This window comes from Octopus bimaculoides, chromosome 25, assembly GCF_001194135.2.
Source record: "Octopus bimaculoides isolate UCB-OBI-ISO-001 chromosome 25, ASM119413v2, whole genome shotgun sequence".
Classification (NCBI taxonomy): Eukaryota; Metazoa; Mollusca; class Cephalopoda; order Octopoda; family Octopodidae; genus Octopus; species Octopus bimaculoides.
The window spans coordinates 16,255,964-16,273,892 of record NC_069005.1 but is presented as its reverse complement, the minus strand read 5'-3'; the positions used below and the strand labels follow the sequence as shown (position 1 = coordinate 16,273,892).

The 17,929-nt window shown below is 36.5% G+C and overlaps 1 protein-coding gene across 1 annotated transcript in view; it reads right to left on the bottom strand.

Moving 5' to 3' along the window:
• The window catches only part of LOC106881207 (ubiquitin carboxyl-terminal hydrolase 30), a 47,082-nt gene that overhangs the window by 27,721 nt on the left and 1,432 nt on the right, over positions 1-17,929 (bottom strand). The window contains exons 2-3 of the mRNA XM_014931512.2: positions 2,746-2,916; positions 226-323 (exon numbers count right to left, since the gene is read on the bottom strand). Coding sequence (XP_014786998.1) covers positions 226-323; positions 2,746-2,916 — 269 coding nt within the window. The remainder of the gene's footprint in view (positions 1-225; positions 324-2,745; positions 2,917-17,929) is intronic.

Here is a 17,929-nt window from a genome sequence, read left to right as displayed (position 1 = left end):
GTGTGTGTGTGTGTGTGTGTGTGTGTGTGTGTGTGTGTGTGTGCATATATAATCAAGCAAAGTAACTAGTTATAAAATCTCAAGAAGCGATGAGAGCAGTAACTATGCTAACAAGATGAATTCAGCTGTGTAAATCTCTGTTAATCAAGTATATAGCAATAAATATAATACATTAAATAACGTTAATCTACTGTTAATACTTTAAATAACTAAAAAGGAACTAACCTGTTCATCATCAGGAATAACCCATCGAGATCGAAGAGCATTGAGGACTTCACTGGGACAAAATGTATCTTTGTCATGGAAAGTCTTGTTTGTCAAAACTGAAAATACACAGAAAACAATATGCTTGTAATGGATAGAGGAAAGTTGATTGGTGTAGCAACTAAATTTTGACCATCTTTATATAACAATAGCCAATAAAATTGTTGGTTAGTTGGTTGGTTGATTTCTCCAGTTATACTTTATGTTGTATAGAGATGGGGAAAGAGTAAAAGAGAGAATATGAGAGGGGTGCACAGATAAGAAGGTGTGTGTATGTGGTTCAAAATTAAACGAAAAAACAAGACAGGGACAGGTGAGGGAACAACAAAGTGTCAGTTTGATGCTCAGGAAAAATGGAAGAGTTTTGAGGAATGAAGAGAGAAAACAGATGGAAAAAGGAAAAAAAAATGGAGAGAAAAACATGAGCCTCCATAATATAACATCAACATAAGTAGTTTTGTTTTCAATTTTTTTTGTTCCTTTTGAATATTATATTAATTCTATTTTAAGGTAATAAATACTTCCCATATGAAAATTAGTATTCATTTCATCATTTAGTATAAGCACCAAGAAATTTGATAAAGGTAAATTATAATTATTGTATGAATGCAATACTTTCTGATATTAGCCATGGTGTCAAAAGTATACTTCCAGAGTTACCTTCTCGTATGAAGGCAAGGAGTATAAATGATGATATTGTGAAATAAATATTTAACCCTTTACAGATACACCAAATGTAAATGTATCAAGAAATATTTGACATACACTACTACATCAAATATTTTATATACACACACTGCCAGATCAAATATTTAATACACACACACACGCACATACTTTTTTAAAATGCATAAACAGCCTTAATGGCAAAAGAAGCACCAGTCATCCAATCAGACCAACAAACACTGTTTTCTTCTAATACTGCTACCATTAATTTTCCTAAATGTTATTGGTAATGTTGAAGTTTTATTTATTCTTCCATACTTCAGTAACAAGACCAATATATGGCCTTAGAAACCTAACTGGCTGTCAGTAATTTTCCACATCATAACAACATAAAGGGATCCTTTATGTGGTCACTCAACCTTCTAGATATAGTAACAAATTTTCTCTCAAACTACACCCTTGGGAAAGGAAAAGACATGACATGGTCATACAAAATGCATGCAATACTACAATATTACACTTCTGAAAAGATGGGATGGTCGTGGCTAAAATGCTTAATCTATTCAATCAGCAACATATAAATGATCTAAATAAATAGGATTTAAATTGTCACTTTTAGGTTCACAACATCAAATAAGCAGTAGAGCAATAGTGAAGAAAGAAGTAAATGATAAAATAATGGCATACAGTGATAAAAACAAAGAACCTGAACCCTAGTTTTTTTTCAGGTAATTATTTTACAGATCAAATGTTATCAGCCCTTTATTAATTGACAAAGAGACTATCCTAGTAAGGTTCAGTGTTATTACCAGATATTAGAAACTCAGTACATCATGTCCAAGATATGTTGGTAACCCCATGCCTTTATCAAACAAGTTCCACCAGTTAGGTCTCCCTTGATATTGTTAAGAAGATAAGATAGGCTATTGGAACGAAATACCTGACATTTTGAAATACAAATAAATGTGAATTAAATGTTTTTCTCCACAATGAATCTCATCTCAAAAATATAGTCCAATACCACCTTATCCATTCAGTTTTTTTTTTTAAACAAATGTAGTGAAGTATATTTCTACACTTTCTCAATGAGTTAATGAAAATACTGAAAAGTAAGAGGTCAAAATGCATTGCAAGTAATACTTTTTTTTTTTTTGCTGCTGTTGTTTCAGTTATAAGATGCCTCAGCATCAATTTTGGCCTTTATCAGTAACCCTCAACCATCTAAATGATTTATTTTCTCTTTTGTCGCATCATCACTGTTTTACATCCACTTTTCCATGTTTGCACAGATCAGAAAGAATTTATTGAGGCAGATTTTCTATGTCTGCCAACTCTCGTTTGCTTTCAAGTAAAGTAATATTTCCCCATAGGAAAACAGGTTTTTGCAGAATATTAGAAATGAGTGACATTGCTTATATGAAAGTGACATTCATTTACAACTATCATGCAATGTTGATACAAGGAGACAAAAAAACACAAACTCACATGGTAGTTTCCATCTACCAAATCCATTAATAAGGCTGGCACAGGGCTATAATAGAAGACACTTGTTCAAGGTGCCACACAGTGGGACTGAACTTGAAACCAAGTGGTTGGGGAATGCCTGCACTTACATGTCTATTTAAAAACAGTACTTTGCAGTAATTTTGTAAGGAAAATAAACTGAAAAAGAATATGAAAGGTAAATAGGCTTCATAAATTTCTATATCTAAAACACTTTATTTAGAATACCACTTATGACAACTTACTGAATAGTGTAAACATTACTAACAAAAAGTTCAATATATAAAGTATTCAATGACAATGTCTGATTACCTTTGAGTGTCTTCAACATTGTATAAGCAAGATAGTTTTCTGTCTTGTTCATGTGTTTTCGAAGCAGAATTTTACTAAGCCAATCAAGAATACTTTGGCATGGCGCCAAAGCTTGCAGAACAGCATTAAGGAAACATGTATTTCCAAGATTCTCTAAACCAGGAGCATAATCTGAAAGAGAAATTGAAAATCTTAATATAATTACCCAATGCACACATATATGGCTATACAAACAGGAGAAATGAAAGCATGTACTATATGTAATAGATTTTATTTATTTGATGCTGGATAGAAAGTTGCATTGACAAAGATATTCTGTAAATCTAACACATCTGTCACACCGGCAGAGGTCCTTCATTGGCAGGTTATTTGAGGGGTTCAGACTCAGGAAGACATGAGATGAAGTGCTGCAAAAGGATCTTCGAACACTGGGCCTCACTGAGGAAATGACAAGGGAGCGGGAGTTGTGGCAATTTGCTGTACTTGAGAAGACACGGCAAGTTAAGTAAAATCATTGTCATCTATATGTACAGGCTTGTCCATTACAGATGCTGGTGCTGCATAAACACACCCCGCACACTCTGTAGTAGGAAGGACATTCAGCTGAAAGAACCATGCCACAACAAACAATTGGAGTTTGGACAGTTCCCTGGCTGACCAGCTCCATGTCAAACCATGCCAGCATGGAAAATGGACATAAGATGATGATAATGAAAGAGATATTTAAAAGAAAGGAAAACAACCAGTAGTCCAAAAATATAAAGTGGAGGATTATGGGACTTGAAGTTGTTTGTAACGTCAAAATAAGATTTGGAAGACAACCACCAATGTCAACTAAACTTTGTAGCAGAGTTTCAGATCAGGGTGCCTACATAAGTTGAATTTTCTCCATTTTGACAGGGACTTCTCCAATTTTTTTCACTAAGGCCTTCAAAATAAAGGGGGCATCTTTTTACAAGAAAAAATTTTGGAAAATTTATGATTTTTTTCACCTCTTCTCCCTCGCCACCACCCTCCAGACTAATTTTGGCGGTTAATCTTTTTTTTGCATTATGAACTTAAAAACTAGGGTAAAAAAACAAAATTTGTAAAAATATTTTCATACGAGAAAGTAATTTAAGGGAGATTTTGTCTGTTTCTAATACATCCCATGACCACCTTCCTTGTTTCTTTGTCATTCTCGCAATATTTTTGAGGATGGTGGTGAGAGAGAGGAGGTAAAAAGCAAAATCACACATGCTGAAAGAATTCCCATCAAAACAGAAAAAATCCAACTCATGTGGGTGCTCTGATCCAAAACTTCACCAACTTTGTGTGTATTATTTTATAAACAAGTCAAGAAGGGAGACTGAACTGTAATTGGTTTTACAAATTTGTAAAATACATCTACAAAGGTGAGTGCTCATACAAAATAAATGTAATATTGATCACCTTGCTTGGAAGCTTAGGTTTTTATGTACAGATATCTGTGGGACTAAACATGGACCCATAACAATCTCAGAAAATACAAAAATAGACCAGAGTATCCTAAGTAAGCACAATGAATATGTAAAAGTATTAATCTATTTAATAACTCGTCAATATTTATTTTTTATTATTTACAAGGTTTAACTTTTTTAATAGCAATGCTTTTGCTTTAATTTTAATGACACAGTTGTTAAAATCACTTCAAATGGCCTAATCATATTACCACACTTGTATAAAACAGTCACAAATTGGTGTAGATTACCTGAAAAGTAAACCAACTCCTAAATAATAATGATTTCAAATTTCTGCCACAAGGGCAGCTTGGGGGAGGAGATTAAGTCGATTACATCAACCTCAGTGTGTAACTGGTACATATTTAATCGACCCCAAAATGATGAAAGGCAAGGTCAACCTTGGCAGAATTTGAACCCAGAACGTAAAGAGCAAAATACCTCTAAGCATTTCATCCAGCATGCTAACAATTCTGCCAGCTCGCCGCCTTAATAATAATAATAATAATTTCAAATTTTTGCCACAAGGGCAGCTTGGGAAGGTGGGGATGAATCAATTACATTGACCCCCACTGTTCAACTGGAACTTATTTTTATCAACCCCAAAAGGATGAAAGGCAAAGTTGACCTTGGCAGAATTTGAACTCAGAATATAGCAATGTGCGAAATACCACTAAGCATTTTGCTCAGCATGCTAACAATTCTGCCAGCTCACCGCTATAATAATAATAATGCAGTACCAGGCAGTGGCTCTCATGGCTTCTGATCTTAACTGATTGGAAGTGCTATCATGTACACTGCTTTGTCTTGGTATAAAAGATGGGCTACAGCAAATATTCTGCTCAATACTACAGATTTGCTTGTCAGTTGCTTGACCATTTGGGCATGTCCCTTAGTGGCTGACGATATGTGCATCTCTCATCACAAGCAGAAGTAGTGGGGGAGCATCATAGCCATGTTTTGAGAGGAATTCTTTGGGGTTTGGATAATTCACCTTTGGAAATATGGATGATTTTGTTCATCATTTTATTCAGGAACTCTTTGAGTGGGGTGGGTTACTCAACCCGGATAAAATTCTAACTGGGCCCCACCTTCAAGGTCATGCACTGTTTATCTTGCTATGAGATCACTATGTCATGCACATATAGTTGTGATGCATGTGCCTGGTGCACCCTTATCAGATGGGTATATTGGGCTTCATATATTTGTACCCCAATGTCTTTTTGATGGCATGCACTGCTCACACACTCAATAATAATGATTTCTTTATTAACCACAAGGGTTTACATTAAGAAAAACATTATGGACAGCAGACAAAACAAAGAGTGTGTGTGTGTGCATGTTATGAGGGTTTTGTGTGTAAACAAGACTAACAAAATTTTTTAAAAAAAAAGAAAAGAGACAAAAAGAAATCAACAATGTGTAATCATCAATAGGGAGGAGACATTCATTGCCTGCTCATGGAAAAACCCTGACCTTTGGGGCAGGCGCCATTTTTTTTTTTCCAACTACAGGCATATGTTCAGAGCAGGCCCATTCAATCATACCATTCTGGCCTCTTTTGTCCACCTTTCAGCAAACTGGCTAGAAGACAACACTTCCGTCTCTACCCTTATTTTCTTTTTTAAGTGAAACTTGAAGTTCACCAGGGATTGGCCAAAGAGAAAAGTGTTCATCTTCAGCCTCTTCAATCTCATCCACCAGGCATATAAAAGCAGCTTTTGCCTTCCCGGTTAAAGGAAGGTGATGGGGCAATCTTCACAATGGATTCAGTTGACAACTGGCTCCATAAACCCAGAGGTCAGCAAAGCTCAGGCACTGGACGAGTGCATGCAGGACCATCTCATCATCCTGCGCACATCTCAGACATGCTCAACTGATGGCACCTCCGTACCTGTAAGCTTTATCTCGAACAGGCAAAGCTCTCCAGTTTCACTACCAGGCCAGAGATATCTTGGAAATTATCCATTGATCCCGGCCCAAATGTTCTCCAGAAAAGAGCAATTAGCTTCTTTGACGCCCAAGGTATCCTCAAGAACATCGCACTTTTCCTCCACTAATCCTCTATAAAAGGCTAAAGTGGACATTCCACCTACAACACTGTCCGATTGGCTGAGGACTGTGCACGCTTGAAGACATTGCACTTTCCAAATGCTCCCCCTTGGTGTCTGTTTTACCCAGGACTCCAGCTCTGTTAAGGAAACTAGCTGCAGAAATGTGTCTGACAAACGGCGGCCAGATCTGTTCACCGTCTAGAAGATATTTCACTTCCTGATGCAGAGCAGGTGGACATCATAGGTGGAGAGTCGGACTGCGATGAGGAGTGGAAGATAAAAACAAAGAAATGGATAAGAGACAAGATGAACAAGCATATGGACAAATAACTACAATCCTGGAGATTTTGTAGCCTTAGTGCATGTCTGCACATCATCAACCAAAGCATGCCCAGGCCACCACACAGCAGGTACTGACAGCAGATAGACAGCCTGACCATTGGGACATGTACCTTCCACAAGAAGCAGAAGAGAATGCACTCCAGCATAATCAGACGGTGGCCAGGACAAGGGACGACAGTCAAGCAATATAGATAACGGACATGATATATGCGTTAGCCACCTCAGCCTACCTTTCAGGATAACTTTTTCTCAGCCCATTTCTGGGTGAGAGTAGTCACCCTGCTTGTTACCTCGTCCCTGTTTTTGTCCATCTGGAGGTCCAGACCAAACCAGACCCCAAGCAATTTAACTGGTCCATCCATCCAGCACCCAATGACACAGTTGGATAGCATGCACTTGCTTCTCCAGGAGCCGAGCTGCAAGCCCACTGATTTTTCCTGGTTAATTCTCAGTCCCTGAGAGCGATGCCAATCATTTCTATGTGTTTATGATCTGACACCACTACAGTGACATCATTGGCATATGCCAACACGCATCTCTCACATCCTAGGTCATGCAGGATGCCTCTCAAAGCCTCAAAAAGAAAAGTTTGTGCAGTAGTGGCTCTAGAGTCGGTACATACAAGAGAGACGAGAAGCGACAATCTTGCTGGACTGAGTGCACGATGTTGAATGACTCTGAGAGGTGACCATTCACTCTGACCACTGAACAGACGTCACTGTACATTGCAGTGATCCAGCCCTTGAATACAAGCCTGAAACCAGCTGCCTCTTGGACTGCCACCAGGTGTAAATGGTTGACCCTACCGAAAGCTTTACACTGATTTAAATTGATCAGAGTCCCACCCATGCTAGGTTCTTTAGCCACTTTCTCAATGATGTATCGCATGAAGTGGAGGTTGCCATGAATGGATCTTTTCAGGATGGCACATGTCTGTGCCTCCTCTACCAGATCCCTGACAACAAGCACCAACCTTGTAGTTAATACTTTGGCCAAAATTTTGAACTCTACATTCAACAGAGTTATGGGCCTGAAGTTGTCAATATAATCCCCCTTGCTCAGGTTTTTTCTCAGCAATGCCACTACTCCTTGGCTCACAAAACTGGGAATTCTCCCATTCTGTTGCTAATTGCAGTAAACGTTTGCTAAGAGGTCGCTGAACAAGTCTGGCATGTAAGCATAAAGCTCATAGGGCAGACAATCCAAACCAGGTGATTTACCCTTCATGTCGCTAGCCATTGCTTCCTGTATTTCAAAGGCTGCTATCAGCCATTTGCATCGCTCTGCCTCCATCACCAAGAGCTGTGGTAGCCTGTCGAGGTAGTACGTGAAATCCATCCTGCAATCTGGCTCATCGCTGCTTGCGAAAAGCCATACACAACAGTGAATCACCAAGAATTCTCTTGGTGATATTCCCTCAAAAATCTCCGATTTCCTGTGGGAATTGGGTTTTTAAGTGTGTGTATGTATTTTGTGTTGCTTGAATGATTTGTGTGTGTGCTGGCAGTTTGTGTGTGTTATTATGTACTTCATTAATTCATTGTTTTTTTTTTGTACTTATTACCATGTAGTTTGTAATGTTAGTGTCTTTAATTTGTTTGTTGTTCTTGTGGTGGTGGTTGTGATCGTTGTGGTGGTGGTTGCATGTAGGACAGCTTGTATTTCAGATGTTAGAGGTGGTGATGTCGATGCAATGTTTGTTTTGGGTGTATTTATTTTTCTTGTTTTGGATTTTTTTCTTTCAACTTGAGTGGATGAGGATTGTAGTTATTTGTCCATATGCTTGCTCATCTTGTCTCTTATCCGTTTCTTTGTTTTCATCTTCCACTCCTCATTGCAATCCGACTCTCCACCTGTGATATCCACCTGCTCTGCATCAGGAAGTGAAATATCTTCGGGCGCTGAGAAGTGTTTGGGGAAACTTGGTGTTGGTATGGTTATTGGTGTTGCCATGGCTGAATCTCCTGATGGTGATGGTGCTGCTGCTGTTGTCGTTGAAGTTCTGGTGGCTGTTGTTGGTGTAGGGAGGAGAGGTGCCCATCTCTCATTTTCCTTCAGTCTAGGGCAGCAAGCTTTTAAATGATATTGCATTACTTACCCTATTAAAGTTTCAGCGCCAAAAATTGTGAAGGGAAAGTGGATTTCTTTTTCAAATTTATTCTGCAATCTGAGATTAATAAATCCAGTGATTTTAAGAGGTTTAAAAAAGATATTTTGTTTTAATATTATACTTTTACTTGTTTCACATACACAAACACTAATGTTGTTGTTTCAGTTGTTGTTGTCACCTTTTTTATGGTCGTCATTGTGGTTGTTGATGGTGCTGCTGATGTTGTTGTTCTTGCAGTTGTTACTTGTACTGAACTCGATCGTTGTTTTGCTCATGAAATGGCTCTCATTGTTTACATTTTTGAAATTGTTGTACTTATTTCAAAACTTGTTAAAAATGGAGCCTTTGCTTTTCTGAAAATCTAAGAGATCCTTCTTGCAAAAAATGGCTCCATTGGCTTTTTTTGTCCATTTTTTCAACAAAAAAACTATTATCTGTTGTTTTTTCCAGTCCCAAGTTGCTTCGCACGCACTCTCTCACATTGATTTTTTGTGACGATCCTCACTCTCTCTCCCCCCGTCTCTGAGATATGAGTCACCGTGTTTTGTGTTTTCTCCATGTTGATGGGGAAAATGCAAACAACTGTGATTAAGAAAAACAAAATCAATTGACTTCCCCCCAAAAAACAAGGACAAAACAGGAAAATAAACTCATCACGACAGCAAATAACTTGTCCACAATGGTATAAATTTGAAGGATGCAAATACACTATTATGTGTTTTTTCCTTATAAAATTTACAGAGTGAGGTCAAGCTTGGCTTGCCAGGCTGATGGCCATAATAATAATGATTTCTTTATTAACCACAAGGATTTACATCAAGAAAAACATTATGAGCAGCACAGAACAAAACGAAGTATGTATGTGTGTGAGTGTGTTGTTGTTGGGGTTTTGCATGTAAACAAGACTAACAAAATTGAAAGAAAAAAGAGAAAGAAAAAGAAATCAACAATGTGTAATCCTCAATGGGGAGAAGATGTTCGAGGGCTGCTCAGGGAAAAACCCCATAAAAAACCATGCCACTTTCATCCACTTTTCAGCAAACTGGCTAGAAGACAACACTTCCCTCTCTACCCTTATCTTCCTTTTCAAGTGAAACTTGAAGTTCGTCAGGGATTGGCTAAAGAAAAAAGTGTCTGTCTTCAGCCCCTTCAATCTCTTTCACCATGGCCACCAGGCATATAAAAACAGCCTTTCCTTCCCAGTTAAAGACCTGGATCTAGTCTTCTCATTTGCTAAATGAGCCCCTTTTAATTTTGCTCTGATTGTTTTCAATTTTGGTGTATCAATTCAGCTCTGAATTTTGATTATGATCAACCAATTACTTCATCTTGTAAATTACATAATCTGATGTTATTTGGAATTAAAGTTAGCAAATTTGGGTAATTTTAGCCAATCAACAGACATGGCATTAGCAGCTTGTTACCATGACAACTGCACACTGTGTTGTGGTTCACTGTCTGTACCCCATGTTGTTCTATGTTGATTTTTCACACTTGATTCTTCACACCACAAGATTCTTTTCATCTGCGTGTTTTGTTTTAATTTTTTTGTGTGTTAGTATATTACATATTTTTCTGTGCTTCTGTATGTAAGTATTTTTCTGTGCTTTTTCTGTGTGTTAGTATTTTTACATATTTTTCTGGCACTCATTGACTCAGATAGCTGGATTTATGATTACACTAGGTTAATTCTATTCATAAAAATTTTAATTAGGAGTATTTCTTAAACCGTTAGCTTCACATTTCAACAGCTTAACTGAAATTTAGCCCACGTAACAGGAACTGAGAGAGATATCATGGAACAGAGAAACTGTGGGTGATGCAGATAATTTGACATTATTTTTTAATTCTGCATGCAAAAAAAGTATAAGATACAGGTATTCTTTTTCTTGGGACAAATTCTTTGTTGACCAGTGTTCTTATCATAGTTTACAAATCCAAGCATGAAAACATTACTCAGTTTTCAAGACAGACACACACATGAATACATAAATGTACATATAAACTTATATATGAATATATACATTTACATGCACTTATAAATGATGTATACAAATACATGACAAGTATACATAATACTGAAATACACAAAATAAACACATGCAGACAAATATATTAATATAACAATTTTAAAAAAATAAAAACATACAATCAATGAAGAGACAAAAGAAACAGTAAAATGATACATGTTGATTTTATTAGGTATTTCTGTTTATTTAGAAACCTAGAATGAACAGGTCAGACGCTAAACTATAAATTTCACAGGGTACAACCTTGAGGTTGACACCGCTCTGCTAAACACAGAAAATCTCTGTCTCGCTATTAGCTAAAAATATAGTTTTTCCAATCTTTAAACCACTGTAACTCTTTCCTCCAATTTTTTTCTCCACAACATCATACCTTCATAGTAATGAGACTGGAAGACTACAGTATTATAGTCACTTATCTGATTTTTTTTTTACTTCCTTTTAAAAAATGCATATTTTGCAAATGCAAAAATCTAAATCCCAAGACATCTATATATGTGCACATTGCTACTTGTTAGTCTCTCTCTAATGCATCAATAATAATTAAAACTATGAAAGAAACATCAACACATGTCCATAGGCAGTGTTCAGTTAAAAAAGTAAATACTGAAAAAATGAAACCCATAACAAAGCCAACCAAAAAAGAGAATGAATGAATGAATGGCAGGCAAATAATCATAAATACTATGAAATAGTTGATCTATGATCTACACACATTACTATGCAACCCCCCACCCACCGCCAAAAGCATACAAGAATAAACTTAAAATGTAAATACCCAACAATGTGAACAAAACCCACATGTACCATAGAAAGCTGATACCCGACTGAAGAACACAACCTGTGCTACACAAACACCACAATACAAAAACTAATACAACAGAAGACTCAAACCAAACCCCACAACAAAACAAACTGATACAATACAATATCCCCACCACCACCACAAAAAAAGGCAGCACGCACCAGCCCACCAGCACAAAAGTACAACAAATGATGCAATAGAAAGCTGCTGGAAACTTTCAGTTGTCGAAAAGTAATAGCGGTGATGACGATGGTGACGAACACTACTTTACCTAAGTTTATGAGAGACAGGAGTTTCCAAAACCAAAAAAAACTTTGGTTGTAACAGCGAAAATGAAGCTCGACCATTAAAGGAAGGTCTCTCGCTCAGCAGTGGTTCAGTAAAGATGCAGACTGACCACAGCTGTTATCCTAAAACATCATCAGCAGATAACAGAGCAAGTAGGAGGAAGTGGACCAGTGAAGAAAACAGGATAGTGATTCAGTGCTACTTAGAAAGTGAACCTAAATGAAGGAGCTATAGAAAATGGATGTTAACACTTTGGGGAGAGAAAGGTATGTTTAAAGTGACTGAGCAGAGATTAGTAGATCAAGCTAATGCTATTAGAAGAAAGTGGATGACAGAATTGGAGGTAGAAGAGATCACAAGAGAACTGGAGAAGAAAGACCAAGCAGTAGGAAAGAAAAATAACAACATAAGAGATGCATCTCAAACCAAAGAAGAAGCTAAAGGAAAAAATAATAATAGCGCTACCAATAAGGAAGGGACAACTGGCCCCACGATTTAAGTGAGGAAGATCAGAAGATTTTAGATGAGTTGCAGGAGGGAATGAATAAAGAAGAAAAAGATTGCCAGCATTAAAAGACACCAACAGAAGAAAGCTGCTAGAAATGACTAGGAAAGTAGATTTTATCAGCAGGATGGATACTAAAAATATAGTAGACACTAATTTACTGATCTATGCTGGAGGGGTAGTAGTCGCCAGAAGATTAGATATTTCACAGGGAAAGATTAAAAAAGAGCAAATGTGGAAAAGGAGACAATAAAATAAAGTGAAGACTTTAAGACAATATCTGAGTAGAATAGAAGCCTGGAAACTGTACGAGTTAGGAAACACAAAATGCAAATCTTCTCTTGAGAAAAGATACTTAGTCAAAGAGAAAGGATTTGGGACAGTAATAGAAGCGGTGAAACAGAGTATCATAGCAGTAACAGGCAAGCTCTCCAGATATCAGAAAAGAATGAATCAATATCAACTGAAGAGATTATTTGGGACAGACCAGAGGAGATTTTATAACCAAATAAATAGGGGAGAACGAAGTACTGAAGATGAGAAACCTAATGCAGAAGAAGCTAGAAAGTTCTGGAGTAATATTTGGGATAAGCCAGTCAATCATAATGGAAATGCATTATGGTTAAAGAAAGTGAGGGAAGAAGTAGTAAGAAGCAGCCAGATCTAAGATTAACTAGTGCATCAATGAGTAAAGTGTTAGGAAAAAATGCTGAATTGAAAGGGCCCAAGACCAGATTTAGTTCAAAGGTACTGGTTAAAGAAATTTAGTAGTTCACATTGGAGGCTGAGGGAACAACTTCAGGATTGCCTTAATGGAGGAATAATAGCAGATTGGATGACTAGAGGGAGGACAATGCTCCTTATGAAAGATAAGAGCAAAAGTAATGCAGCTAGCAATTATACACCAATCACTTGCTTACCATTAGTGTGGAAGCTATTAACAGAAATGTTTTCAGAAAGCATTTACGAGCACCTTGACAACCAGAATTTACTGCCTGAAGAACTGAAAGGTTGCAGGAAGAAGGCTAGAGGAATGCATGATTTATTATACATAGAAAAAAGCAGTTCTAAATGAAGTAAAAGCTAGAAAGAAAAATCTAATAATAGCATGAATAGATTATAGGAAAGCCTATGACATGATCCTACACTCATGGATAAGTGAATGTTTGAGTATATTCAGTATAGCAAACAACATAAGAGACTTAATAAGCTTTAGCATGAAGAAATGGAAAGTAGATCTTTACTCAGGAGACAGACTTTTAGGGAAAGTTAATATCAAAAGAGAAATTTTCCAGGGGGACTCGTTGTCCTCTTTAATATTTGTCTTAAGTTTGATCTTCCTCAGTTTAGTATTAAGGAAAGCAAAGGCAGGGTATCAGTTCAGAAAAATTAACCATTTGCTTTACATGGATGATCTGAAGCTTTTTAGTAAGAATGAAAAAGAGATAGATTCCTTAATACAGACTGTAAGACTCTTCAGCAAAGATATAGACATGGAATTTGGCATAGATAAGTGTGCAACATTAGTCCTGAGAAGGGGACAGGAAGTCAACAGCGAAGGCATCAAATTACTAGATGGTCAGACATTAAAATCATTGAAAGAAGGAGAGAGTAAAAAATGTCTAAGAGTATTAGAATCTGACAGGGTACTAACTATGAAAATAAAAATTGAGAAGGAGTACATCAGAAGGGTGAGGAAGCTAATAAAGTCAAAGCTAGTTGGTACAAATCTAGTGAAGGCTGTAAATACTTGTGCAGTTATCGTTACTTAGATACTCAGCAGCTTTTGTAGATTGGACAAAAACTGAAGTAAAAAAGCTAGACAGAAGAACTAGGAAGGAAATCAATATGAATGGAGGACTCCACCCAAGGGCAGGAGTAGCAAGATTATACCTACCTAGAAAAGGTGGAAAAAGGTTATCAGTAGAAGATTGCGTGGAGTTAGATAGAGTAAATATAGACACCTATGTAGGTAATAGTGATGACAGTTTATCAGAAGCTGCTAGAGTCACAGCAAGGCATAGCGAAACGAAAAACCAAACGAAGTTAAAAACCAGAAAAAAGAACAGAAATTATCTAACTGGCAGGAGAAGGCATTGCATGGTAGATTCTCAAAGACAGTTGCAGCAAATAGTAGTAGTGAGACATGGTTATGGTTGCAGAAAGGAAAGTTGAAGAGGGGTACAGAAAGTTTGTTAGAAGCTGCACAAGATCAAGTATTAAAGACTAATTTGGATAAAAGCCAGGATAGACAAAAACCAAGTAGATTCCCTCTGTAGATTATGCAAATCAAAAGGGGAAAGTGTTGCTCACATAGAAAGTGAATGTGGCATGCTGGTACAGAAAGAATACAAAAGACACAACAGTCTAGAGAATGTAATCCACTGGGAGCTACGTAGAAAGCTAGGATTTGAACATACTGATAAATAGTATGAATATGAACCTAGTAAAGTACTAAAAAGTAAGAAATATAAGATGTAGTGGGATTTCAACATTCAGACTGACACAGTAATAGAAGCTAGAAGACCTGATTTGGTAGTAGTAGTAGATAAAGAGAATAGAAAGTGCCAGATACCGTAAAAACCCATGTAATTTACACACTTTTTATCCCAAAAATAATATGGGTGCATAAATTACATGAGATCATTTCCAGAATTTATTTTTGAAATTTTTCTTGAAAAAAGACATGAAATACATAGAGATATGGATATTCCTGACTGAAAAATATGTAATGATATGGATAATCTTGATTGTATGTTTTTATTTTTGTCTGTTTATTACTAGGCACGGTTTTAAGTTTGTCGTACTGTTTGCACTAATTTTGAACATTGGCTTCATTAACATTAAAATACCTTCCAGCAGCTCTATTGCCACGTTCAAATGCATATTCAACATATTTAATTTCTCCTTTGCAGTAAACAATTCATAATTTCTGTCCATACTGACAATAATGGTAATGACAAAATTTTAAAGTTTGCTTGACATTTTATAAGTGTGAAAGGGATTAAAATTTCAATACACTGTATCAAAGGTTCCGACAAGAATAGGTGGAAAAGAATTCTGTTTACATAATCAGTTTGATCGGTCTCCTTCCTCTGTCAGTTGAGTAAAGTGTCATCCAAGCTGATGTTTACTGGTAATTAAACTTAATTTGCAACACCTGTGCATATTTAACAGCTTTGCTTTTGTTGGTAATTCTTAACTTTTCATGTGATGGTGATTTGAGAAGACATACAGAAGTTTGCTAAAGATCGGACTTAATCTCATGGGCAAGAAATGTAAAATAAAGTTTATTATAACACAAACACTTTATCTAATGAAAATTTAATAAAATCTAATCGTAAGTGAAATTATGCTAAATACAACTAAATTGAAAAACATTTTTTTTTTCCCTGACTATATCAACAATTCTGAAAATTTTGGGCTGCAAATTTTACATGAGTAGAAGCATATTTTAAACAAACACAGGTACGCAAATTACATGGGTTTTTTACAGTCCCAAATGATGAAAACATTAATATGAGAAGTATAGAAAAAAAATAACAAAACACCAGGACCAAGCTACTGATTTACAGAGACTATGGAAAGTGCAGGTAAAATGTTTTCCAGTAGTTATAGGTGCATTAGGAACTGTTAAAGTTCTGAACAGATGGACAGAGGAAATAGGTATAAAACCCAGTTTAGTACAGCTCCAGAAAACAGTGTTATTAGGGACAGCTAGGATACTTAGGAAGGTTCTTGGCATCTAAGGTTATTTGCTGTAGCTCAATAGGAGGGTTCTTGGCTTCTAAGGTCACTTGTTGTAGCCTGATGTTAGGGTATTTTTCTTTTCCAACAGTCTAAACTGTTGATTCTATATGAAAATAACAATAATAATAATAAAAGTCCCGATGCAATACTGGCAGTGGATCTCGTGGCTTTTGATGTTAACTGATTAGAAGTGCTATCATGTATATGTCTTGTTCTGGTATGTAAGATGAGCTGCAGCAAATATTCTACTCAATACCACAGATTTGCTTGTCAGTTGCTTGACCTTAACAAGTTGAGCATGTCCTTTAGTGACTGATGATATGTGCATCTCTGATCACAAGCAGAAGTAGTGGGAGAACATCATAGCGATGTGTTGACAGGAATTTTTTGGTGTTTGAATAATTCACCTCTGGAAAAATGTGTGTTTCGTTCATCATTCTTAAACTTTATTCAGGTACCTTTTCAGTGAGATGGGCTACTCAATCTAAAAAAATTCTAACTGCTCTCCCACCCCTGCAAGGTCCTGCACTATTTATCTTGTTTATGAGACCACCACGTCACACACATATGGTTGTAATGTATGTGTCTGGTGTACCCTTATCAGACGGATAATCATGATATGAGGCTTTGTATAGTTGTACCCCAGTGTCACTTTGATGGCATGCACTACACTCTCACTCAATAATAATAATCCTTTCTACTATTGGCACAAGGCCTGAAATTTAGGGAGATGAGACTAGTCTATTACATCGACCCCAGTGTGTCACTGGTGCTTAATTTATCGACTCCGAAAGGATGAAAGGCAAAGTTGACCTCTGAAAAATTTGAACTCAGAACATAATGACGGACCAAATGCTGCTAAGCATGTTGCCTGGCGTGTTAACGATTCTGCCAGCTCGCAGAATAATAACAACAACAACAAAACTGGAAACATTCCAAAGAAGTTAATCGCAAATTTAATATATTTCTATTTAATTATGTAATAAGTGATGTTTAAGAATTTGCGCATTCGGTGCACCTTTAGAAACACACCTCTCCAAGAAAATGAAATGCAATTGTTTAAAAAGTTAAGAAAATGCAAAATATGTACAAAATAGAGGATGTATGCAAAAAACTAGAAAGATTCATCTATTTTTAAATATTTTATACTAAAAAAATGAAACAAAAGGAAAACGGGCACAAGCAAATATAAACAAACATGTCGGACGATACAAGGGGCGGTAATTTTCTTTTACCAATCGGATTATTAATAATATGAGGGGCCAAATAGCCACTGAGTTATATGTTGTATAATTTATTTTCTCTGTAAACTAAAAATAAAAATTACAAAACTTGCATACGTCTTAAACATATTTACTCTATTACTTCATAATTATTTCTGTCGTATATCAAATCATAAAATGAGCGAAGGTAAAGTGAGTTCACACCACCTAACCTTCACCCTAAAACTAATCCCAAAACTAATAGTAACCCTAACACTAATCCTAACCCGGCACTATCATGCTATTAGCTGTCAGAAGTGAAAGTGCTCACTGCTAGTGAAGTATCTGTCTGTCTGTCTGCCTGCCTGCCTGTTGCTGGCCTGTCGATTCTTTGGCTACTGACAGCTAATACCATGACTGGCCGGAGCGAGCTATATGTCTGTCTGTCTGTCTCTCTCTCTCTCTATCTATCTATTACTCGAAAGTTCGCGCGTCCGCGCTAGCTAGTCGTGAGTGGTTGATCCTATTATTTTTAAACTTCAAACTTCATTTGTTTTCTATTTTGATAAATTCTCTCTGTTGAAAATTATATTTTTATATTTTAAATAATTTGCAATTTCAGG